We start from the raw sequence: 27,101 nt of genomic DNA on the forward strand, positions 1-27,101 counted from the left end.
TTGGGTCCATGCATTCATAAACCTGGATCACCAAACTGGATCTCTGTCTGCGATGTGCACCGAGGATCCCAATTCCTCCTCTCCTACACGTGGATAGCACTGTATTCCAGCAGGAGATCTCTGCATGCATCACTGCTTGTGTCCCCTCGTGCCCATCCTGTGCACACAGCAGGCTGCTCATTCTGGCTAAGAATAATGAAGAAATGAACGTCTCTCTTGGGCTGGTAAAACTGCAGCAGGCAGACAGGATTTTGAAGGTGTTGTGTTCTTTCTGTGCTCAGTATGAGAAGGCTCTCCTGCGAGGTTACGTGGAGTGCTGCTCCAATCTGACCTGGTGCACCAACCCTCAGGGCTGTGATCAGATCCTGTGCAAGGAGGGTCTCGGAAATGCTGAGGCCTGCTCCAAGTGCTCCTGGATGTCCTGCTTCAGCTGCAGCTTCCCTGAGGTCAGTGCCCGCTTCCTAAACACTGTCAAAGGGGAATTTGATGAGGAGTAACAAGGGATAGCGGTGGTGAGGTGGTGATGAGGAGGCGGGAGGGAGGTGTCTGATGTATGAGGAGGGGGGAGGGAGGTGTCTGATGCCGGGTGAGGAGGCGGGAGGGAGGTGTCTGATGCCCGGGTGAGGAGGGGGGAGGGGAGGTGTCTGATGCCCGGGTGAGGAGGCGGGAGGGAGGTGTCTGATGCCCGGGTGAGGAGGGGGGAGGGAGGTGTCTGATGCCCGGGTGAGGAGGGGGGAGGGAGGCGTCTGATGCCCGGGTAAGGAGGGGGGAGGGAGGCATCTGATGCCGGGTGAGGAGGCGGGAGGGAGGCGTCTGATGCCCGGGTGAGGAGGGGGGAGGGAGGTGTCTGATGCCGGGTGAGGAGGGGGGAGGGAGGCGTCTGATGCCCGGGTGAGGAGGGGGGAGGGAGGTGTCTGATGCCGGGTGAGGAGGGGGGAGGGAGGTGACTGATGCCCGGGTGGGGAGGGGGGTGACTGATACCCGGGTGAGGAGGGGGGAGGGAGGCGTCTGATGCCCGGGGGGGGGGGGAGGGAGGCGTCTGCCGCTGGGGCCTGGGGGAGGTGCATGTGAGCAGGTGGTGCAGGATGCTTGCACTTGCTATTCTGTTTCAGGACTCGTCTGATCTATAGCAGAGGATGTTGCTGCTGGGAAGGTTTATAAGAGCTGGGATAATGATGGAGTCAGTATGTAACTCCAGCTCTGCCCTTGTGGTTAAGCTAACATCCCAGTCTTTCCTGTGTGCATGTGGTTCCCTCCTCCCCTCCCACACGTGACACTGTCTATGTGCACACATCTCCCTATTCCTCACAGGCTCACTATCCTGCCAGCTGCAGCCATATGTCCCAGTGGATGGATGATGGCGGATTTTACGAGGGAATGACGAAGGAAGCTCAAAGCAAACACTTGGCAAAACTCATCTCTAAACGCTGCCCTAGCTGTCAAGCTCAAATCGAGAAGAATGAGGGATGTCTGCAGTGAGTATATGCATTTCTGTGTGACTGCAGAGCCTGGCAGGATTGTTTGCAGCCAGTATCTTTCTGTATATGATTGTGCAATCTCGGGGGGAGGTGGTGTCTTCAGTAAATGTGTGCTTGAGACTGGAGCTTGTGAGGGCTATACATGTGACTACAGAGTCTGATTGCAGCAGCTACAGGGACGATATAGGTGCCTTTGTGGCTGTGGAATCTAGGAGGGTGCCTATGCATATGTGCATGTATGTGTGACTGCAGAGCATGGGAGGGTATGTCTGTGGGAGCTATATGTGTATGTATGTGAGACTGTGGAGCCTGGGACGAGTGCCTGCAATAAGTGTGTGTATGTGTATGTATGTGAGACTGTGGAGCCTGAGACGAGTGCCTGCAATAAGTGTGTGTATGTGTATGTATGTGAGACTGTGGAGCCTGGGACGAGTGCCTGCAATAAGTGTGTGTATGTGTATGTATGTGAGACTGTGGAGCCTGAGACGAGTGCCTGCAATAAGTGTGTGTATGTGTATGTATGTGTGACTGTGGAGCCTGAGACGAGTGCCTGCAATAAGTGTGTGTATGTGTATGTATGTGAGACTGTGGAGCCTGGGACGAGTGCCTGCAATAAGTGTGTGTATGTGTATGTACGTGAGACTGTGGAGCCTGAGACGAGTGCCTGCAATAAGTGTGTGTATGTGTATGTATGTGAGACTGTGGAGCCTGGGACGAGTGCCTGCAATAAGTGTGTGTATGTGTATGTACGTGTGACTGTGGAGCCTGGGACGAGTGCCTGCAATAAGTGTGTGTATGTGTATGTATGTGTGAATGTGGAGCCTGGGACGAGTGCCTGCAATAAGTGTGTGTATGTGTATGTATGTGAGACTGTGGAGCCTGGGACGAGTGCCTGCAATAAGTGTGTGTATGTGTATGTATGTGAGACTGTGGAGCCTGGGACGAGTGCCTGCAATAAGTGTGTGTATGTGTATGTATGTGAGACTGTGGAGCCTGGGACGAGTGCCTGCAATAAGTGTGTGTATGTGTATGTATGTGTGACTGTGGAGCCTGGGACGAGTGCCTGCAATAAGTGTGTGTATGTGTATGTATGTGTGACTGTGGAGCCTGGGACGAGTGCCTGCAATAAGTGTGTGTATGTGTATGTATGTGATGACTGTGGAGCCTGGGACGAGTGCCTGCAATAAGTGTGTGTATGTGTATGTATGTGAGACTGTGGAGCCTGGGACGAGTGCCTGCAATAAGTGTGTGTATGTGTATGTATGTGAGACTGTGGAGCCTGGGACGAGTGCCTGCAATAAGTGTGTGTATGTGTATGTATGTGAGACTGTGGAGCCTGGGACGAGTGCCTGCAATAAGTGTGTGTATGTGTATGTATGTGAGACTGTGGAGCCTGGGACGAGTGCCTGCAATAAGTGTGTGTATGTGTATGTATGTGTGACTGTGGAGCCTGAGACGAGTGCCTGCAATAAGTGTGTGTATGTGTATGTATGTGAGACTGTGGAGCCTGGGACGAGTGCCTGCAATAAGTGTGTGTATGTGTATGTATGTGAGACTGTGGAGCCTGGGACGAGTGCCTGCAATAAGTGTGTGTATGTGTATGTATGTGTAGACTGTGGAGCCTGGGACGAGTGCCTGCAATAAGTGTGTGTATGTGTATGTATGTGAGACTGTGGAGCCTGGACGAGTGCCTGCAATAAGTGTGTGTATGTGTATGTATGTGAGACTGTGGAGCCTGGGACGAGTGCCTGCAATAAGTGTGTGTATGTGTATGTATGTGAGACTGTGGAGCCTGGGACGAGTGCCTGCAATAAGTGTGTGTATGTGTATGTATGTGAGACTGTGGAGCCTGGGACGAGTGCCTGCAATAAGTGTGTGTATGTGTATGTATGTGAGACTGTGGAGCCTGGGACGAGTGCCTGCAATAAGTGTGTGTATGTGTATGTATGTGGACTGTGGAGCCTGGGACGAGTGCCTGCAATAAGTGTGTGTATGTGTATGTATGTGAGACTGTGGAGCCTGAGACGAGTGCCTGCAATAAGTGTGTGTATGTGTATGTATGTGAGACTGTGGAGCCTGGGACGAGTGCCTGCAATAAGTGTGTGTATGTGTATGTATGTGTGACTGTGGAGCCTGGGACGAGTGCCTGCAATAAGTGTGTGTATGTGTATGTATGTGAGACTGTGGAGCCTGGGACGAGTGCCTGCAATAAGTGTGTGTATGTGTATGTATGTGAGACTGTGGAGCCTGGGACGAGTGCCTGCAATAAGTGTGTGTATGTGTATGTATGTGTGACTGTGGAGCCTGGGACGAGTGCCTGCAATAAGTGTGTGTATGTGTATGTATGTGAGACTGTGGAGCCTGGGACGAGTGCCTGCAATAAGTGTGTGTATGTGTATGTATGTGAGACTGTGGAGCCTGGGACGAGTGCCTGCAATAAGTGTGTGTATGTGTATGTATGTGAGACTGTGGAGCCTGGGACGAGTGCCTGCAATAAGTGTGTGTATGTGTATGTATGTGAGACTGTGGAGCCTGGGACGAGTGCCTGCAATAAGTGTGTGTATGTGTATGTATGTGAGACTGTGGAGCCTGGGACGAGTGCCTGCAATAAGTGTGTGTATGTGTATGTATGTGAGACTGTGGAGCCTGGGACGAGTGCCTGCAATAAGTGTGTGTATGTGTATGTATGTGAGACTGTGGAGCCTGGGACGAGTGCCTGCAATAAGTGTGTGTATGTGTATGTATGTGTGACTGTGGAGCCTGGGACGAGTGCCTGCAATAAGTGTGTGTATGTGTATGTATGTGTGACTGTGGAGCCTGGGACGAGTGCCTGCAATAAGTGTGTGTATGTGTATGTATGTGAGACTGTGGAGCCTGGGACGAGTGCCTGCAATAAGTGTGTGTATGTGTATGTATGTGAGACTGTGGAGCCTGGGACGAGTGCCTGCAATAAGTGTGTGTATGTGTATGTATGTGAGACTGTGGAGCCTGGGACGAGTGCCTGCAATAAGTGTGTGTATGTGTATGTATGTGAGACTGTGGAGCCTGGGACGAGTGCCTGCAATAAGTGTGTGTATGTGTATGTATGTGAGACTGTGGAGCCTGGGACGAGTGCCTGCAATAAGTGTGTGTATGTGTATGTATGTGAGACTGTGGAGCCTGGGACGAGTGCCTGCAATAAGTGTGTGTATGTGTATGTATGTGAGACTGTGGAGCCTGGGACGAGTGCCTGCAATAAGTGTGTGTATGTGTATGTATGTGAGACTGTGGAGCCTGGGACGAGTGCCTGCAATAAGTGTGTGTATGTGTATGTATGTGAGACTGTGGAGCCTGGGACGAGTGCCTGCAATAAGTGTGTGTATGTGTATGTATGTGAGACTGTGGAGCCTGGGACGAGTGCCTGCAATAAGTGTGTGTATGTGTATGTATGTGAGACTGTGGAGCCTGGGACGAGTGCCTGCAATAAGTGTGTGTATGTGTATGTATGTGATGACTGTGGAGCCTGAGACGAGTGCTGCAATAAGTGTGTGTATGTGTATGTATGTGTGACTGTGGAGCCTGGGACGAGTGCCTGCAATAAGTGTGTGTATGTGTATGTATGTGAGACTGTGGAGCCTGAGACGAGTGCCTGCAATAAGTGTGTGTATGTGTATGTATGTGAGACTGTGGAGCCTGGGACGAGTGCCTGCAATAAGTGTGTGTATGTGTATGTATGTGAGACTGTGGAGCCTGGGACGAGTGCCTGCAATAAGTGTGTGTATGTGTATGTATGTGTGACTGTGGAGCCTGAGCAATTTTATATATGATTTGTGTTGTTGGTATCCCTTAGTCCCTCTGTTACCTGTCTTTTAACCACTTCCTGGTCTACAATAGGACACTGCCTCCTGTCCTATGACTTTTTAATTTCCTGAGGAGTTTCTCATGGGGGACTTTGTCAAATGCTTCTGAAAATCCAAATACACTATAGCAACGGGCTCACATTTACCTACCCGCTCAGCATAGTAATCTGTTATGTACAGTCTAGAAATATTTGAAATAAATAAATACATACATGTTTGTTTACATCTTCAAAAAATTCTAAAGATTGGTAAGGCAAAGCTCATTAGCTAGAGCCATGTTGATACTTCCTTATTGAACTATGTCTGTGTATATGGCCAGCAGTATCATTTTTAAGAATGATTTCTATCACCTGTCTATAGTTTCTCAGCTCACCCCTGCAGACTTTTTAAAAATGGGCATTACATTGACCACTGGCCAGCCTTCAGATATTGTGACTGTTTTAAAATATAGATTACTAGTAACAGGTTTTCAGTCTCATGTTTGAGTCTTTTCAGGCATCTGGGGTAGATACCATCCAGTCCTGGTGATTTGTTACTCTTTAGTTTGTCAGTTTGATCTATTACATCTTTCATTATCACAGAGATTTGTTTTATTTGCTCAGAATCACTGCCATCAAAGATTGCCTCTGGTTATACTTATTATTGAATCTTTTTATTGAATAAATAATCAAAACATATCCTTTTTTTTTAGTTATTTATTCAGTGTGGCTACCTTTTTCTTTTAGGCTCACATATGAAGGAACAAACCTAATTCTCTCAATTACTATAAAATAATATCCAATGAGAGAAATCAATATCTTACCAAAACACAATTCTTTAATCTGAATTATTACGTTTTAATACTTCTCATATAATACACATTAAGATATAAATCACACATTATTATATAAAGTGGAAATTCACATCAACATTATACATAAGAACCTGCCATACTGGGTCAGAGCAAGCGTCCATCAAGCCCAGCATCCTGTTTCCAACAGTGGCCAATCCAGGCCATAGGAGCCTGGCAAGTTCCCAAAAACTAAGGGCCAGATATTCGTACCTATGCGCGGGTGTAGATTTGTGCGCGCAATCCGGTGCACAAATCTACGCCAGATTTTATAACATGTGCGCGCAGCCTACCTTTATTTTCTTATTTACGCCTGCCTCTGGCAGGCATAACTAGTGCACGATCCTCCAAGGCTGTGCCAGAGGCCTCGGTCCCGTCCCCGGACCGGCGCCCCGCACCCTTCCTACCCCGGGGCTTATGCATGTTGCCGGGCCTATGCAAAATAGGCTTGGCGCACGTAACCCCCCTGCGTGCATAAATTCTGCCCATGTTACTGTTCCTAGTAATAGCAGTGGCTATTTTCTAAGTCAGCTTAATTAATAGCAGGTAATAGACTTCTCCTCCAAGAACTTATCCAATCCTTTTTTAAACACAGCTATACTAACTGCACTAACCACATCCTCTGGCAACAAATTCCAGAGTTTAATTGTGCGTTGAGTGAAAAAGAACTTTCTCTGATTAGTCTTAAATGTGCCCCATGCTAACTTCATGGAGTGCCCCCTAGTCTTTCTACTATCCAAAAGAGTAAATAACCGATTCACATCTACCCGTTCTAGACCTCTCATGATTTTAAACACCTCTATCATACCCCCCCTCAGTCGTCTCTTCTCCAAGCTGAAAAGTCCTAACCTCTTTAGTCTTTCCTCATAGGGGAGCTGTTCCATTCCCCTTATCATTTTGGTTGCCCTTCTCTGTACCTTCTCCATCGCAATTATATCTTTTTTGAGATGCGGCGACCAGAATTGTACACAGTATTCAAGGTGCGGTCTCACCATGGAGCGATACAGAGGCATTATGACATTTTCCGTTTTATTCATCATTCCTTTTCTAATAATTCCCAACATTCTGTTTGCTTTTTTGACTGCTGCAGCACACTGTACCGACGATTTCAATGTGTTATCCACTATGTCACCTAGATCTCTTTCTTGGGTTGTAGCACTTAATATGGAACCCAACATTGTGTAACTATAGCAATGGTTATTTTTCCCTATATGCATCACCTTGCACTTATCCACATTAAATTTCATCTGCCGTTTGGATGCCCAATTTTCCAGTCTCACAAGGTCTTCCTGCCATTTATCACAATCTGCTTGTGTTTTAACTACTCTGAACAATTTTGTATCATCTGCAAATTTGATTATCTCACTCGTCGTATTTCTTTCCAGATCATTTATAAATATATTGAACAGTAAGGGTCCCAATACAGATCCCTGAGGCACTCCACTGTCCACTCCCTTCCATTGAGAAAATTGTCCATTTAATCCTACTCTGTTTCCTGTCTTTTAGCCAGTTTGCAATCCACGAAAGGACATCGCCACCTATCCCATGACTTTTTACTTTTCCTAGAAGCCTCTCATGAGGAACTTTGTCAAACGCCTTCTGAAAATCCAAGTATACTATATCTACCGGTTCACCTTTATCCACATGTTTATTAACTCCTTCAAAAAAGTGAAGCAGATTTGTGAGGCAAGACTTGCCCTGGGTAAAGCCATGCTGACTTTGTTCCATTAAACCATGTCTTTCTATATGTTCTGTGATTTTGATGTTTAGAACACTTTCCACTATTTTTCCTGGCACTGAAGTTAGGCTAACCGGTCTGTAGTTTCCCGGATCATATCATCATAAGATACTTTGAACATGGAAATGTGCAAACACACAAGAATATAAGAACATATATCCTTACTATATAATACCTTATTTATTTAAATAAAACAATACTACATACCAAACCAGGTCATTAAGTGTTGCTTCATATTAAAGAACATCACTCACTCACATACATTAAACCTCGTGTGTATGTCATACACACATCTCGTAACAAAAATCATAATGCTTAGAAACAGTCCTAAAGTATCAAGAAATATGTAAAGTCCACAAAAATGTGATCTTCTCTTCCTATATCTTCTTAATCTTGTTAATACTTCCTTTCCTGCCTATTGCACATCAAGCACCCCAACAAGGGTCCTTTGTTTCACCTGACCAAGGGGTGCTTCGGGGGAAACTTTCCACTGGATATCTCTTCTACTTTCTGCATTGAGCCAACATCATATGCTGCACTTAATTATATATAATACCAACGAACCCAATTTGCCAACATTAAAAGGATCTATCTTACAGATAGAATTCTTATCACCAAAAATATAAACAATTATAAATAAACCACAATGAGGCCAAGCTGTAATTTCACTTTTAACTTCTCAACTGGCTCTGAAAAATGCAGGATTGCAATTTTTAACCACCTTCATTCATTACCACACTGTGTACCTGAAAAATACAAACCAAAAATTCTTAAAGCCACTACACCATCTTATAACTATCCATATTACTAATAAAGCTCAAACATTTCTCTAACATTTATTTATTTATTTATTTATTTATTTATTTAAAAACTTTTATATACCGGTATTAGTATGCATACATCATACTGGTTTACAATGTAACTTTAAAGGTAGAAATTACAATGAACAGGGAGGGCGAACAAGGAGGAGTATACAAAGAGCAGGAGGTGGAGGAATTAAAGCAATAAATAAAAACTGCAACGGACTATTTACAGGAATATACAAGGCGTAGGCAAGATACTTGCAGAAGTCGGTGTACTTAATCAGGGTAGGCTTGTCGGAAGAGCCATGTTTTAAGTTTTTTTCTAAACTTGGCGTAACATGGCTCTAGCCTGAGAGTGGTAGGGAGGGTGTTCCATTGTTTAGGGCCTGCAATGGATAGTGCACGGTCCCTAGTAGAGGAGAGGTGGGCTTTTTTCAAAGGGGGAATGGAGAGGGTGCCTTTGTTGACAGTGCGAGTGGGTCGTTCAGTGCGTATAGGACGAAAGGGTTCATCCAACCAATTGGAATTGTGCGAGTGGATGGACTTGTGCACTATGGTTAGAATTTTGAAGAGAATTTGGGATGCGATGGGGAGCCAGTGGAGTTCTTTGAGTATTGGGGTAATGTGATCAGCTTTCCTTGAGTTGGTGATGACCCTGGCGATGGCATTCTGGAGCATTTGTAAGGGCTTGGTGGTGGAGGAGGGTAGGCCAAGGAAGAGGGCATTACAGTAGTCCAGCTTTGAGGAAAGGGTGGCTTGGACGACGGTGCGGAAGTCATGATAGTGGAGGAGGGGTCTGAGTTTCTTCAGGATGTGAAGCTTGAAGAAACCTTCTTTGAGGATGGAGTTGATCTGTTTTTTGAGATTGAGTTGTTGATCTATGATAACCCCAAGGTCTCTTACTGTGGGTTGGGGTGTTATGACGTTGAAAGCTGGATCGTTGGAGATCGGTGGTTTGGGAGGGAGGTGAGGAGAGATAAGGAGCAGCTCTGTTTTGGAGGAGTTTAGAGCGAGGTGGATGTTGGTGAGGAAGTCATTGATGTTGGCAAGACATGTGTTCCAGAAGGCAAGGGCATCTGAGAGAGAGTTGTGAATGGGAATGACGATTTGAACGTCATCTGCATAGAGGTAGAATTTGAGGCCGAGGTCTGTGAGGAGCTGACATAGAGGTGTGAGATAAATGTTGAAAAGGGTGGAGGAGAGGGAGGAGCCTTGTGGGACACCTTGAGACAAGGGATAGAGTGTGGAGTTGGCGTTTCCTATCTTGACGGAGAACTTTCTGTTAGATAAGTAGGATTTAAACCATAGTAGGGCTAGGCCTGAGATGCCTATTTCGGATAGCCGGTTGATGAGGAGGTTATGGTTGATGGTATCAAAGGCAGCTGAGATGTCGAGTAGGGCGAGGAGGTAACAGTTGCCTCGGTCCATGCCTATGAGTAAGTGGTCCGTGAGGGAGAGCAGGAGGGTTTCTGTATTGAGGTATTTACGGAAGCCGTATTGGGCTGGATGCAGAATGTTGTTGCTTTCTAGATATTCTGTAAGTTGGATGTTTACAATCTTTTCCATAATTTTGGATAGGAAGGGCAGGCTAGAGATAGGGCGGAAGTTAGCAGGGTCTTTAGGGTCTAGTGTTGGTTTTTTTAGGAGGGGCTTGACAATAGCTTGTTTAAGAGCATCTGGGACAGAGCCTGAAGAGAGGGAGGAGTTTATGATGTCTGCGATGGGTTTGGATATAGTGTTCGGGATGGAGAGGAGGGATTTTGTGGGAATGGTGTCTGAAGGGTGGGAAGCTGGTTTAAGTTTTCTGAGAATAGATTCCACTTCTTTAGCGGAAGTCAGGTCAAGGGTTTGGAGGGTGGGTGAAGTGGGGGAAGGTTGGAGGGAGGGGGAAGGGGAGGTGGATGGAGAAGGGTGTTGAAATCTGCAGAGGATGTTGGTGATTTTTGTGAGGAAATACTGGGCGATTTCTTCGCTCTTAGTGGAGGCATCATTCTCAGGGATAGTGGGCTGAGAGGATTTGGTGAGGTTGGCAACATAATTGAAAAGGGCTTTCGGGTTGTACATGTATTGGTGGATCTTAGCTGAAAAGTAGTCTCTTGCAGACTCAATGCAACACAAAACAACCAAACGACAGACTCACACCAGTCTGTCGTTTGCCACACCAGCATCACTAAAACGCGTCATGCATGCCCAGCTTTACATCAATGGTTTAGTGCTACCAACGTATCACGTTATGTAAATTCCCGACAGATCAGGGCACTTCAAATCAACATAATGATATCAAATATGGATACATGCAGACCAGTAAAGAGCACAAATCAACCAATTACAGAAACGCTGACCCCTCTGTCTCATTATTTAGACAGTTAACTGTTAGTGTTCCATGAGAAAATAAACCATTGTTCACATTGGAGCAATTTACCTGAAATATCACCACCCCTATCAAGAATGATCTGCCTCAATTCAAAGCATTTTAATTCTTCCACTGAATGCGCCTCTTGTTTCTAATGCGCTGCCAAAGAGGCATTGTCTTTCTCCAATCATAAACAACTTTTGTGTTGCGCAATTTTTGTTCTAATTTCCCGTTTAGTTTGACCAACATAAATGAGATTACATGGATTTATCACTGCGTACCCCATACCCAAGGTCCTACATGTAAACTTATCCAAAACAGAAATCATGATTCTTGGCAGTCCTCCTTTCAACAATTTAGCAACACAAATTTCTGTGGATAATATTAATATCACCAACAAATCCAGGAATCTTGATGTATACTTCAACCCTAAACTTAACATGCAATCTCATATTCAGTCTATTGTTAAAACCTCTTATTACAAAATTCGCCTATTAAAACATATTAACCCTCTTCTAGAACATGAAGCTTTTCAGACATTTTACAACCTACTCACTGGTTTAGACTACTGTAATGCTCTTTCTACAGGCCTTCCGACTACATTACTTCGACCGCTTCAGCTCGTACAAAACACTGCCACTAGGTTACTCTCTGGGATCAGATCATTTGACCATATCACCCCGGTTTTATATAATCTGCATTGGCTACCCATTATCTGACGCATCTAGTACAAACCGCTAACGATTGTTCATAATCTAATTCACAGTAAAAACTGCTGGCTTTCCTCCACTTTACACTTATACACCCCTTCTTGTGCTCTAAGATCTCAAAATCAAATGTTATTACAGGAACCTTCCCCAAAATCCACCGGGCTCGTTATTACCCATGAAAGATCTTTTTCTGTTGCAGGCCCTATTATCTGGAACACTCTTCCTGCTCACATCCGGCTTATCACTGATACCAAAGAATTTAAAAAAGCAGTCAAAACAGACCTTTTCAAATCCGCTTTCTCTCACCTTCCTAGCCCTTAACCTCCCTAACATGTTTCCTTTGGATTTTTTCGCTTCCTCATTTTCTATGTTGACTCCCTCCCCATTGCTTTTTACCAGTATTGTTTCTAGTTTTTTGTATTTTTATTTTATCTCTGTTTTATATGTTTTTATTGGTTTAGTCTATTTTACTGTTTTTCAGAATTTTATGTACGTTTTCTTTGTAAACCGCTTCGAACTTCAGAGGAGGCGGTATATAAGAACTTTTAAATAAATAAATAGATGGTTCTTTAGAAAAGCATACAACTTAACTTAAAATACCAATATGCTGATAATCTCAACGTCAATACCAAAGATAATGTTAGTGGAGAGAGCAATAAGTAATGCACAATGTAAAGTGTGTTGTAAGTAGAATTAGAATCAGTATTTAATATTGTGTCAACCTAAAAATGTACAAATATGAACTAAATTATATCCTCACTATTGTGATGTCCTAGAATATACATGAATATGAACTGGAACATATTTATTGTGGTTTTTAACCTAGAATGTGAACACACTGTATGTGATTCTTGACCAAGAATACGAATGCTGATCTTGTAAACCGTTGTGATCTTCATTTGGAAAAATGGTATATAAAATGCCTAAATAAATAAATTGTGTGTGTGTCTGAAACCTGGGAGGGGCAGCTGCAGTAAGTATGTACATGTGTGAGACTGGAGCCTGGGAGTGTCTCTGCAGTGTGGAGGTGAGGGGAGTTATCTGCAGTGAGTATATGTGTGTGTGTGTGGGTCTAAAGCCTGGGAGGAGCGTCTGCAGGGAGTAGATACATGATACTTGCATCAGTAATGTATGCTCTTTCTGGCTTTCCTTTATTATTTGTTCTTGGATGTTCTGTCTCCTGTTGTAGTTTTTTCTCCGAATGCTTTCTCATAATAATGCTTTTGCCCTTGAATTCTATATATGTGAACTCTCTGACGTATCCTCTCTCCACAGTATGACCTGTACCAAGTGTAACCATGGGTTCTGCTGGCGTTGCCTTAAACCTTGGAAGCCAACACACAAAGATTATTACAACTGTGCTGCCATGGTAAGTGTAGCAGCTGATGAAGAGGAGTCCGGGAGCACTAGATGTTTGGGGGTGAAGCAGCAGAGGCTAATGAGTTCAGTGTGGGAGGAGAACCTGCTTATGGTATTGCATCAGGGTATATGAAAGGATGTCAGCTGTTGATGACTGAATGGGGTGGTATATGGGAGAATATTGAAGGATGTCGGGGCCTGGGTGAGGAGATGTAAGGTTGGGATCTGCTACTGAGGCATCTGTGAAGAGGTGTGAGATAGGTATCTGCTGTTGAAGCCTGGGATGGAGGTTGTCTGCTGTTAAGACATAGGTGAGGAGGTGTGAGAGAGACACATGCTCTTAGGTCTTGGGTGAGATGGTATGTGGGAGTGTGTTGAAGGATGTCTGCTCTTGGGGTTTGGGTGAGTTTGTATTTTGGGGATACATCAGGGAGGGGCTTGGGTGAGGTTTGAGATGAGATATTGGGAGGTGTCTGGTCTCAGAGCCAGGTGAGGAGATTTATGGGGAGGGTCTGCTTTTGGTATTCAGGTTAGATGGGGAGTGTGGTGAAGCACTATCTTTAGGAGGCGTTTGCTGATATCATTTCCTGGTGAGATGTTTTATGGGGGAGATGTTACATAGGAGTCTGCTTGGTGGCCAGTTGATGTTGTACATTGGCAGTATGTCAGGGAGGTGCCTAGATGAGAGGTGGTGATCATCTTGGTTTCCTATTAATTCAGCCTACCACGAGTTTCCTGCCCGTTCTGTTATGTACCAATCCCTAAACAAGACATAGAGACCCCTGGGGCATTACATGGCCAGATGGAATGCAGCCTTCATGGATGGCTAGCTTTGGGACTTTATAATTTGTCAGTGATTAGAAGTGCTAGGGTCAGTTCAAATCAAATGTTCCTGTTCATACCCCAGATCAGTCCAGTCTCCTGGGTTTTGCATCCCTGCCAGCAGGTGGAGACAGAGAGAGTCTCACTGACACTGTACATAATCATGTGTGCCACCTGCAGTCCCTCAGTATTTCTCTGACTCCAGAAGATGGTAGAGGTGCCACCTGCAGTCCCTCAGTATTTCTCTGTCTCCAGAAGATGGTAGAGGTGAAAATCCCGCAGTCTGGAGAATTAGATTTAAGAAAAAAAACAAGAAAAGAAGACACAGAAGAGGATTGAGGTGTTAGGCAGCTTCGTGGGCCATCTCTCAGGCGGAGCAGGGCGAGTAGGGGATTGGGATCCCTGGTTTAGCTCAGCAGGAAGTTGAACAAGGGGACTGAAACCCGGTGGTTCCGGTTCCGTCCTTCCCCTTGGATTGCTCCTGCTGGCCCTCCGACGTCTGAATCACCATCAGGAAAGTATTCCCTTTCTTTTTTCTGGGGGGTATTTCAGCAGGCCTAAAAACAAAAAAACACGAGGCAGTGCAGGTGCAGACACTGACTGGCTGGTCGTGAGACAGCCGGGGTCAGGAGAAGGAAAGCGAGTGGACAAGGCCCACTGAGCACCCAGGTCGGGGAGGCTTCACTGTGGCCTGCTGGCAGGCAGCTTCCTGTCGAGCGTGAGGCACATAGCATGCGCATAATGGCGGCAGCCACGGGATGCAGCAAGTGCTGCAAGGCCGGCGGGGAGAAGAGTACCTGCCTAAGTGTTAAGCGCACAGTGTGGCAGGTGTGTGCATAATGGTGATAGTTGTGGGACACGGCAAGTGATGCAAGGCTGGCGGGGAGGAAAGTACGCGTCTTAAGTGTAAGCGCATGATGTGGCAGGTGCGCACATAATGGCGGCGTCTGTGGGACGCAGTAAGGGCCACAAGGCCTGGGGAGAGGTGTATGTGCCTGAAGTGTGCCTCAGGCAGGTGTGTGCATAATGGCCGTGGCCCCGGGATGCAGCAAGGGGCTGCAAGGCCTGTGGAGAGAGGTGTTCCTGCCTAAAGTGTGCCTCAGGAGGAGAAGCTCGTGGGGCAGCTGCCGAGGCAGTGCGGGATAAAACTGTCACCCGATCAGCTGCAACAGGCGCGAGAGCTCAGCTGACAAACGCGGAATGGTGGCCATTTTGTCATTGCGAGGCAATCAGCAGGCAAAATTGGGCAAAGGGAGGGATTCCCCACCCCATTTATCGTCAGTCGAGAATGATTTCCCTGCAGACCCAGAGAGGCAGTGATGAGGCTGGAGAGCAGTTTGGCAGGAATTTCTCCAGATTTTGTCGTCTTAAGGCATAAAGCGTATTTAGCCAAAAAGGAGAGCAGCAGGCAAGTGTCCTCCTCCACTGGGTCTCCAGCGACAGGCTAAGGAGGGCAGGCAAGACTGTCTGGGAATGTCAAGTGCTTTTTTCCCATTTGCTAGACCTTCAAGGTCATCGGAGTGGAGACGCTGATGATGCGGATGCCTCAGAGGGGTTCGGGGATTAAGTTGATGGCCCTGGAGGGAGCCCTTCGGGGGCAGCCAAGGTTAAGAACATAAGAACATAAGAAATTGCCATGCTGGGTCAGACCAAGGGTCCATCAAGCCAGCATCCTGTTTCCAACAGAGGCCAAACCAGGCCATAAGAACCTGGCAAGTACCCAAACACTAAGAAGATCCCAAGCTACTGATGCAATTAATAGCAGTGGCTATTCCCTAAGTAAACTTGATTAATAGCAGTTAATGGACTTCTCTTCCAAGAACTTATCCAAACCTTTTTTGAACCCAGCTACACTAACTGCACTAACCACATCCTCTGGCAACAAATTCCAGAGCTTTATTGTGCGTTGAGTGAATAAGAATTTTCTCCGATTAGTCTTAAATGTGCTACTTGCTAACTTCATGGAATGCCCCCTGGTCCTTCTATTATTCGAAAGTGTAAATAACCGAGTCACATCTACTCGTTCAAGACCTCTCATGATCTTAAAGACCTCTATCATATCCCCCCTCAGCCGTCTCTTCTCCAAGCTGAAAAGTCCTAACCTCTTCAGCTTTCCTCATAGGGGAGCTGTTCCATCCCCTTTATCATTTTGGTTGCCCTTCTCTGTACATTCTCCATCGCAACTATATCTTTTTTGAGATACTGCGACCAGAATTGTACACAGTATTCAAGGTGTGGTCTCACCATGGAGCGATATAGAGGCATTATGACATTTTCCGTTTTATTAACCATTCCCTTCCTAATAATTCCTAACATTTTATTTGCTTTTTTGACTGCTGCAGCACACTGAGCCGACGATTTCAATGTATTATCTACTATGACGACTAGATCTCTTTCTTGGGTGGTAGCTCCTAATATGGAACCTAACATCGTGTAACTACAGCAAGGTTTATTTTTCCCTATATGCAACACCTTGCACTTGTCCACATTAAATTTCATTTGCCATTTGGATGCCCAGTCTTCCAGTCTTGCAAGGTCCTCCAGTAATGTATCACAGTCTGCTTGTGATTTAACTACTCTGAATAATTTTGTATCATCCGCAAATTTGATAACATCACTCGTCATATTCCTTTCCAGATCATTTATATATATATTGAAAAGCACTGGTCCAAGTACAGATCCCTGAGGCACTCCACTTTTTACCCTTGTCCACTGAGAAAATTTACCATTTAGTCCTACTCTCTGTTTCCTGTCTTTTAACCAGTTTGTAATCCATGACAGGACATCGCCTCCTATCCCATGACTTTTTAGTTTTCGTAGAAGCCTCTCATGAGGGACTTTGTCAAATGCCTTCTGAAAATCCAAATACATTACATCTACCGGTTCACCTTTATCCACATGTTTATTAACCCCTTCAAAAAAAATGAAGCAGGTTTGTTAGGCAAGACTTCCCTTGGGTAAATCCGTGTTGACTATGTTCCATTAAATCATGTCTTTCTATATGCTCTACAATTTTGATCTTGAGGATAGTTTCCACTATTTTTCCCGGCACTGAAGTTAGGCTCACTGGTCTATAGTTACACGGATCGCCCCTGGAGCCTTTTTTAAATATTGGGGTTACATTGGCCACCCTCCAGTCTTCAGGTACAATGGATGATTTTAATGATAGGTTACAAATTTTAACTAATAGGTCTGAAATTTCATTTTTGAGTTCCTTTAGTACCCTAGGATGCATACCATCCGGTCCAGGTGACTTCTCACTCTTTAGTTTGTCAATCTGGCCTACCACATCTTCCAGGTTGACAGTGATTTCGTTCAGTTCGTCTGACTCATCACCCCTGAAAACCATCTCTGGAACTGGTATCTCTCCAACATCCTCATTAGTAAACACGGAAGCAAAGAATTCATTTAGTCTTTCTGCAAAGGTTAAGGAGATTCAGGAATGATGAGCTGTGGCCTTCGATCCCGCATGTGCTGGAACAATTGGATTTGAAATTTCTCAGCTGTGGTTTAACCATGAAGGGGGGGGACCTCTGAGGGCGCCCCCAAAGCCTTTCCATTCCATGGAACAGTAAAGAAATTGGTTCTCCAGGAGTGGGATATTCCACAAGCGGGACTGAAGATGGGGAGAGCTATGGCTAAGCTCCAACACCTGCCAGAGGCTGATACTTAGGTCTGCAAGGTTACGAAGAAAACCACCTGGGGGGAACATTCGGCCATGCTGGAGGTTACTCAGGATCGGAAGTTGCTGATCCACCTAAAAAAGATGTTCGGGCGTGGGACAAATACTGTGGATCCATAAAGTCTTGAGGATGTGAATGAAGAGGAGGCATGGGGTGGCTTGCGGGAATGTCGGCTACTACCTGGTGATTAATTCCCTTATTCAATAAACATACACACGGTTAATGCGACTCCAACATTGCTGTCTGCTTCAACGGCAAGAGGAAGTGTGGAAAAAAGGATTTGCATTCACAAAAAAGTGTGGGAGTAGCTTGCTTGTTGCGGCGGTTACTACCCTGAACCAATTAAGCCTGATACTTCACTTTCAATGCATATCCAAGCAGCTCTCTGCTTCAGTGGCAGAGGGAATGAAGAAAACATGATTTATAAGGAGGCAACAAATAACAAGGACTGAATTGCACAGGCTGGGTAAACAAATAAGTGTGGGAGTAGCTTGCTTGTTGCAGCGATTACTACCCCAAACCAAATAAGCCTGACACTTCACTTTCAATGCATATCCAGCATAGCTCTCTGCTTCAGCAGCAGGGGGAATGAAGAAAAGATTTATATTCAGGCAACAACCAACAAGGACTGAATTGCAAAGGCTGGGTAAACATATAAGCGTGGTAGTAGCTTGCTTGTTATGGTGGTTACTACTCCGAATCAATTAAGCCTGATACTTCACTTGGAATACGTATCCAGCGCAGCTCACTGCTTCAACTGCAGGAGGAAATAAAGAAAAGATGATTTATATTCAGACAACAACCAACAAGGACTGGACATTTTGTTTGCTTATGCAATTTCTCAATGACTTCTGGTCCAAGTCCCAGCTCAGTGTGCGGCTAGGATGTAAGGGTGTGGAAGACGTTTCAGGTCTGGTGTGTTGAAGAAGGGCTTGACCAAAATTGGACCTTTCTGCAGAAAGGGCTTATGAAGGGGTTGGTATATAACTCTCTTCATTTTCAGCTAGGAAGGCAAGGTGGATCGACTTTCTTTGACGGCCCATTTGGATGTGGTTTTCAGACAAGTGCTAATCATTTACAGCCTGATGTACCCCTCTTGAACCCTCTATTTGGAGCTTAAGGCTCTTTTTGGTTCACCTTTTCAGCGGTTATGGGGTATGTCCCTGAAGGATCTTTCTCTGAATGTGGTGTTTCTAGTGGCTATCTGCTCAGCCAGGCGAATTTTGGAACTTCAGACCTTATCATGTAGGGACCCCTTTCTTCAAATTTCAGTGAATGGGGTTTCGCGGCAGATGTTTCTGTTATTTTTGCCAAAAGTTGGTTTTTTTTACATTCTATCTGAGTCGCCTGATTGAACTCACTACATTCCAGCATCCGGATGCGGCAGACCCAGACAGTTATATTTGTTGGATGTTCGTAGGTGTTTACTTCGGTGTCTGAAGGTTACCAATGGATTTCGAAGCTGTGATCACCTTTTTGTACTGCTCAGTGGAGCAAAGAAGGGGTACAAGGCTTTGAAAGTTACAATTGCACGGTGGCTGAAAGAAGCCCTCATTTTGCATTAGTTGAAAGGGAAGGGCGCTTCCTGAAGGGGCCAGAGTGTGGGGAGCTTTCTGGGCAGAGTGTCAGTTTCTCCACAGAAGATCTGCCTTGCGGCGACTTGGTCATCGCTTCACCCTTTCATCAGACATTACTGAATAGATGTTAGGGTGCCCGATGAAGGTGCAGTTTGGGGGATCGTGTATTGCAAATTGGTCTTTCAGGTTCCCACCTGGTTTAGGGGAGCTTGGGTACATCCCACTTGTCTGGACTGATCTGGGGTATGACCAGGAAAGGAAAATTGGTTCTTACCTGCTAATTTCCGTTCCCGGAATCCCACAGATCAGTCCAGAGCCCCACCCTATTGAAAGACCGATATCTTGCTATGTGTATCATATAGAAGACTCATTATTGTTTAACTTTCAGGGATTTCGATCCCTGCTGTGGACATAAGGGCTCCTGTTGAAGGGCTCTACGTTTTTTCCCCTGCTGACATAGAAGAGGGAGTTAGGTTAACTTTTTAATTTGTCTACATAAGAACATAAGAAATTGCCATGCTGGGTCAGACCAAGAGTCCATCAAGCCCAGCATCCTGCTTCCAACAGTGGCCAAACCAGGCCACAAGAACCTGGCAATTACCCAAACTCTAAGATCATCTTGGCTTGGGTACAGATCAGTACTGAGGGACTGCAGGTCTTGCTTATGTAGCAGTTTCAGAAAGGTTTTGTTCTCTGCCTCCATTTGCTGGTAGGGATGCAGAACCCACTTGTCTGGACTGATCTGTGGTATTCCAGGTTCGAAAATTAGCAGGTAAGAACCAATTTTCCTTTGTAATAGGGATTGTGGTATGACACTACTTGATGAAGAGTTGTAATATAGATGACATTAATGAAACCCCCTGGGAAGGACATGCAAATTCACAGTGGGTAAAAAGCACATGCAGAGTAAACATCTGAACATATGGCTGGGGATTACAGAATTAAGTATCCCCATGTTTACTTTCCTATGCCTGTCCCCAGTGCTGCTGGAAGTATGCGTGTGCTCATTCAGTGCATGTACTTTTAGCCATGTTCACTAGGGGGGGGGGGGATTTTTATACAGGTAAACATGTAAAACGTTTGATTATGACCCCCATAATTGGTAAATAGGTTTAATAACTGTTCTTATAAACAGCTTTGTTTATGACATTTGGCGCAGATGCCAGCTTCTTTATTCAGAAAAATCAGTTCTGGATCAGTACAGTTCAAACCTATTCTACCAAAATAGCAGGGAGGAACTGGCCATACATTGTCACCATCCATGGAGCTGTCATTGGTCTGGAACTGGTTACGTGTTCCCCAGCCATCTATATTCTTCTGCTCTATGGGTCTCCCTCTGAAGTTCTCAGTATTGTCTTGGGTTCTTTTTTAATACATTTTCCAGCTTTTTGTTCTCCATAATTCCATCTTTTCTTGCACATGTTTACTGGTTCTGACACAGTTACTCTCTTTTCAAGAGTCTTGGGGTACTTAAAGGTGAGTCTGCTAGGGATGCTATACTGTACACACAGTTAATTATTTCTGTGGTCTGAGCATTAAGTGCCAGTTCCTGTTCATACTCCAAATCAGTACAGACAAATGGGTTTTGCATCCCAGATGGCAGGGCCCATAAAGGAAGCTCCTGGTAAGTTCGAAGGCACAGTGGTCATTTTAGGCACATGTGGCAGAAAGCAGGCATCAGTAAGGGAGTCCAGGGACTCTTCTCCCCTGCTGTTGCCGGTGGTCTCAGACACATTGGAGGACCAGGAACTGGGGGTGAGCCTGTTGAGGAGGTGGTGGAGAACATGGACAGTGAGGTGGAAGAATTTTCCACGGATTTTGTCCTTCTGCATAAGGCCTTTCTGGCCAAGAGGGGAGCAGGGGTTAAATGATCCCTGGCCCAGAAGCCTCATTACCTCTCAAAGAGACCTAGAGTGACCCCACAAGGAGGGTCTGGGAGCCTTCTTTGCCATCTGGGCCTTGGACATCTGTCTGGTGATGAGGGGTGCTCAATGGACTTGGAATGTTTCGATGAGCTGCCTGAGGATCATGGAGGGGATCCTGATAATGGTGCCGGGGTTGACACCGAGGATGTACTACTGGATGCAAATAAGGATGCATCTGACCCAGAAGAGGTTCCGGTCACGGAAGGGGATGACCCTAGGAAGGTCCACTTGTTCAGGTACTGTGGCCTCTTATTCCTCATGTTGTGTTACAGCTGGAGATTAAGGTCACTCAGAAACATAGAAATGACGGCAGAAAAGGACCAAATGATCCACCCAGTCTGCCCAGCAAGCTTATGCCTATATCTGCTGCACTGTGCAGGTTACCCCCATGCTTATCAGTTTATCAGACCGAAAAAGTCAGGATGCTGTTTGAATCCAGTTTCCCTTAACCCTTGCCATGGAAGCAGAGAGCAATGGTGAAGTTGCATCAAAAGTATCAGGCTTAGTGATTTAGGGTAGTGAAAGCTGCATCAGCAAGTTACCCCCATGTTTATTTGTTCCCCAAACTGTTAAAGTTGGGGCCATTTTTGGTTGCTGTCTGAATCAAATTCACCTTTTCCCCACTGCCATTGAAGCAGAGAGCAATGATGGAGTTGCATTAACAGAATCAAGGCTTATTTGTTAAGGGTTGCAACTCCACACCAGCAAGTTACCCTCAGTTACTCCCATGCTCTCTCTTCTTTATTTCCATCCTCTAGCCTTTAGGGATTCACAGTGTTTATCCCATGCCCCTTTGAATTCCGTCACTGTTTTTATCTTCACCACCTCCTTTGGAAGGGCATTCCAGGCATCCACCACCCTCTTTGTGAAGAAATATTTCCTGTCATTGGTTCCGAGTCGTCCTCCCTGGAGTTTCATTTCATGACCTATTAATTTCTTTCCAACGGAAAAGGTTTGATGATTGTGCATCATTAAAACCTTTCAGGTATCTGAAAGTCTGTATCATATCTCCCCTGCACCTCCTCTCTTCCAGGGTATACGTATTCAGATCCATCTGCCTCTCCTCATAAGTCTTCCAATGCTGACCCTTCACCATTTTGGTTGCTCTTTTTTGGACCGCCTCTATCCTGTCTTTATCCTTTTTTAGATAAGGGCACCAGTACTGAACACAGTACTCCAGCTGTCCACTCTGTTGCAGATCTTTGTATCATCCGCAGTTGATGAAGCATTTGGGGGAGTCTAAAGGGAATAAGTTGCCAGAGGGATAAAAAGAGCAGCACGAAGGTTTTTCCGACTTGTTCCCAGTTCTGAGATATGAAGAGGTTTCGTTCCAGCAAGAATTCTTCAGCTTCAGTGCAGAAGCAGGGCTCGGGAATGCAGCAGTCTTTTCGAGGCAGCCAAAGAGTCTCCCGTGATTGCTTCGATAAGAGGGCTTGTGAGGGGAGGAAAGCTTCACAATGAAGTCAGGCCAGTCTACTCTTCACTGGAAGCCATCGGAGGGAGACTAACCCTCTTTTATGAGGCGTGGACCACATCAGATTGTCATCGGATTATCGTTGTATCTCTCCTGGAGGCGATAAGAGACAGCTACAGTTTAGAATTTTCTTGACCAGTTCGGGAGGACTATATGGTCTCCTACTGCGCATCCCATGCCAAACAAAAGGCTTTGTGGGATACCTTATAGCGACTACGGTGCCTAGATGCAATATTTTAATTTAGTTTTTTAGGCGTTTTATATACCGTCATTTCAAAAGTAGATCACAACAGTTTACAAGATCCGCATACATGTTCATGGTCCGCTATCACTTACTGAGTGTTAGCATTCACCTACTAGTTTGACACCACAAAGTAAACATTTTCTCATTCAAAATCATAAGTATTTTAGGGAATTACACTAGTTACTGTATATTCTAGTTCATATTTGTGCATTTTGTATTCTAGTTCATATTTGTGCATATTCATGGTTGACTTAACAGAAATACAAGTTCTAGTTCTAGTAACAGTGTGCATCACATCATATCAGATTATTGGTCTTTTACGTTAAATCGTATGCTTTTCTGAAGGGCCATCTTTTCAATTCACTCTTGAAGTTCTTTCTATCTGTTATTTGACATATTGACTCTGGAAGGAGTTCCACAACTTGGGGCCTGCTATTGAAAACATTCGGTCTCTTATTTGCGTTAGTGTGTTTTCCAAGTTGAAGGTACCATAAGCAGTCCTTTGTTTTGTGATCTTGGGTCTCTCTGTGGTGTGTAGTTAAACTTGGGTTGATGTCGTTGATGTCGTTCCCCCTCCCCCCTCCTTTTGTCTCGTATACCCCCCTCCCCCCTCCTTTTGTCTCGTATATCCCTACCCTTCCCTCCCCTACTTATTTATCTAGTTAATTGCCATGTTACTGCATTTATGTTACAAACTGTTCCTTGTAAAGGCTTTGCCCTATATATTATTTGTTATAAGTTATCTGTAAACCGGCACGATGTGCAAACGGTTGTCGGTATATAAAATCAAATAAATAAGTAAATAAATAAAATGATAGTGAATATTAGGGATAAAACTTTATAGTGAATTCTGGATTGTATAGGAAGCCAGTGCAGCACAATCAGCAAGGGGGTAATGTTTTCTCATTTCCTTGTTCCTAGTAAGAGTCTTGCAAAGGCATTTTGAAGTAGCTGTAGTGGTTTTAGTAGACTCTATGCTAGGCCTAATAGAAGAGAGTTGAAGTAATCTAAGCTTGAAAATATAAGTGTTTGTAAGACAGTTCAGAAATCTTGAAATGTTAACAAGGGTTTCAGTCGATGTATTATTCTTAGCTTGGAGTACCCTGATTTGATTAATTTGTTTATATGCTTTTTCATAGTGAAGTTCTCATCGATATGAATTCCCAAATCATGAACTTACCTGGAGTAATATTAGTGATTCTAGGTCTCTCCTTAACCACAAAATTTCAGGGTTTTTTGGGTTTAGAGTTAGTTTCAGCTGAGAGAGTTTTTGTTGTATTTCCTTCATGTATGTTGACAAAGATGACAGTTTTTTTGAATGTCTTGTCGAATGGTATATAGAATTGTATATCGTCTGCATATAGAAAGAAGTTGAGCTCTAGATTTGCGAGTAATGCACATATAGGCAGCAGATATATGTTGAATAGCGTGAATGAGAGCGCTGAATCTTGGGGGATGCCTGTATTGATAGAGAAGGTGTCAGAAATTTGATTGTCTAATTTGGCCATCGAAGGAACGTAGTCAGCGGAGGTACTCTATTTACTTTGTGGTTCCCAAGAAGGAGGGCACCTTCGGGCCCATTCTTGATTTGAAGGAGGTGAACGAGGCGCTCCAGGTGCCACATTTCCGCATGGAGACTTTGAGGTCAGTAATTGCAGCGGTCCACGAGGGAGAGTACCTAGCGTCCCTGGACTTGTCAGATGCTTATTTGCACATAGGACTTCGGCCCGACCACCAACAGTTTCTGAGGTTCATGATTCTGGGAGAGCATTTTCAATTTTGCGCCCTGCCTTTCGGCCTAGTGACAGCGTCCATATCCTTTACCATGGTCATGGTGGTGGTGGCGGCAGCCCTCCGGAGGGAGTGCTGGTGCATCCTTATCTGGATGACTGGCTGATTCAGGCGAAGTCTGAATCTCTCTAATGGGAGGCAGTGGATTGGGTCCTGCGTCTCTTGTGGTCCTTGGATAGTCAATTTGGCCAAAAGCTACCTGGTTCCCTCCCAGTTCTTAGGAGCCCTCTTCGACACAAGGTTGGGCAAGGTTTTCCTCACCATGGAGCGGATCAACGAGTTGCAATCCCAAGTTCGCTCGTTGTTGGCCAAACGCCTGCCCAGGGTCTGGTATTACTTGCAAGTCCTTGGGTCAATGGCTTCCACCCTGGAGCTGGTTCCATGGGCCTTTGCTCATATGAGGCCTCTTCAATCAGCCTTACTATCCCCGATGGTACCCGATCTCTGAACAGTTTCAGCTACCACTTCCTCTTATTGAGTCTGTGCAGTCTAGTCTCTCCTTGTGGCTCATCTCAGACAAGCTTCGCCGAGGGGTAGACCTGGAAGTCCCCTCTTGGATGATGGTAACCATGGATGCCAGCCTCTCCAGTTAGGGGGCGGTCTGTTGGAACAGATCGGTGCAGGGCATTGGTTGACGACAGAGTCCGCGTAGTCCATCAGCCGGTTGGAGACCAGAGCCGTTCAACTTACTCTTCAGGCTCTTCTTCCTGTGGTGCGAGGGAGATCGGTGAGAGACCTGTCAAACAATGCGACAGCAGCAGCTTACATCAACCATCAGGGTGGTACCAAGAGCCAAGCAAAAGCCCTAGAGCTGATCAGCTGGGCGGAAATACATCTGGAGAGAATCGCAGCTTCCCATATTGCAGGCACGGACAACATTCAAGCGGGCTTCCTGAGCCGTCACCAGCTGGATCCCGGGGAGAGGGAACTATCGGAGGAGGCCTTTCTTCTTATCTGCCGCAGGAGGACCAGGCCATACATGGATTTGATGGCGATATTCCGCAACACAAAAGACCCAAGATTCTTCAGCCAGCGTCAGGAGCCAGGGTCGGAGGGGGTGGATGCCCTAGTTCTCCCCTGGCCATTGGGTGTGCTTCTGTACGTCTTCCCTCCGTGGCCCTTAATCGGCAAGGTATTACGACGCATAGAGGCTCATCCAGGCGATGTAATCCTGGTAGCTCCAGAGTGGTCGAGGCGGCCGTGGTTCGCGGATCTGATCAACCTGGCGGTGGACGAGCCCTTGCACTTACATCTACTGCCAAATCTGCTGTGTCAAGGCCCCGTTTGTTTAGAAGGGGCAGATCGCTTTGGTCTAGCAGCCTGGTTTTTGAGAGGGAGCGTTTAAAGAATAAGGGTTATTCGGATGCAGTAGTCACTACTCCCTTGCAGTCCAGGAAGATCTCTACTTCCCTGGCGTACATCAGGGTATGGGGAGTTTTTGAGTCTTGGTGTTTGGAGCACAAGATTGAGCCTACTCGTGCCTTGGGGTGGGGGATGTTTTGGCCTTTTTGCAGGATGGTCTCGTTAGAGGTTGGTCCTTTAATTCCCTGTGAATTCAGTAGCGGCCCTAGGTTGTTTTCGCAGTAAGGTGCGAGGAGTTGCTTTTGTGGCTAATCTGGACGTAGTGCGGTTTCTTCGTGGAGCGAAGCATTTATGTTCCCCTGGTCCGGAATCCCTGTCCTTCCTGGAGCCTTAATGTGGTCCTGAGGGCTATGTGTGCGCCCCCATTCGAACCCTTAAAGTGGGCGATGCTTAAGGACCTTACCTTAAAGATGGACTTCCTGGTGGCTAAATTTTCTGCTTGATGGATATCAGAGCTTCAGGACTTGTCATGTAGGGAGCCCTTCGTACGGATTACAGATACAGGAGTGTCCTTGAGAATGGTTCCCTCCTTTCTTCCAAAGTGGTATCCTCCTTTCATTTGAATCAGTCAGTGGAGCTCCCATCCTTTCCGGCTTCAGATTCCCCCTCTCCTCAAGCTAAAGACTTATGGAGATTGGACGTGAGACGGGTTCTGTTGTGTTACCTGAAAGTTATGAACAGTTTTCGTCTTTTGGATCATCTTTTTGTGTTGTGGAGTGGCCCCAGAAGGGGGCACACGGCCTCTAGGGCCACTATCGCACACTGGTTGAAGGAGGCGATTAGCTCTGCATACATTGCTAGGGTCGCCCGGTTCCGGTAGGTCTTTGGGCGCATTTTATTTATTTATTTATTTATTTTTATATACCGACATTCGATTTGGCATATCACATCAGTTTATAGACAACGTGGATGGTGCTAGAAACTTAAATGTTTTCCTATTGTTTCATACATTAAAACTTAGAATTAACTTTAGTTGAACAAAGGTAAAACTTTAACTGAACAAAACAAGTTAACAGGAAATTAAAAGGTGATAGTGGGACCTTAAAATGAAATTAACATAGGTTAAGGAACTTTTGTCGTTATAGGATTAATCATAAGATATCAGAAGGGAGAC

General features: G+C 45.4%; 1 protein-coding gene across 1 annotated transcript in view; it reads left to right on the forward strand.

Moving 5' to 3' along the window:
- The window catches only part of LOC115086658 (cullin-9-like), a 582,584-nt gene that overhangs the window by 469,927 nt on the left and 85,556 nt on the right, over positions 1–27,101 (forward strand). Inside the window, exons 33-35 of the mRNA XM_029592817.1 lie at positions 282–446; positions 1,312–1,475; positions 13,026–13,119. Of these exons, the coding sequence (XP_029448677.1) occupies positions 282–446; positions 1,312–1,475; positions 13,026–13,119 (423 nt within the window). The remainder of the gene's footprint in view (positions 1–281; positions 447–1,311; positions 1,476–13,025; positions 13,120–27,101) is intronic.

This window comes from Rhinatrema bivittatum, chromosome 3, assembly GCF_901001135.1.
Source record: "Rhinatrema bivittatum chromosome 3, aRhiBiv1.1, whole genome shotgun sequence".
NCBI lineage: Eukaryota > Metazoa > Chordata > Amphibia > Gymnophiona > Rhinatrematidae > Rhinatrema > Rhinatrema bivittatum.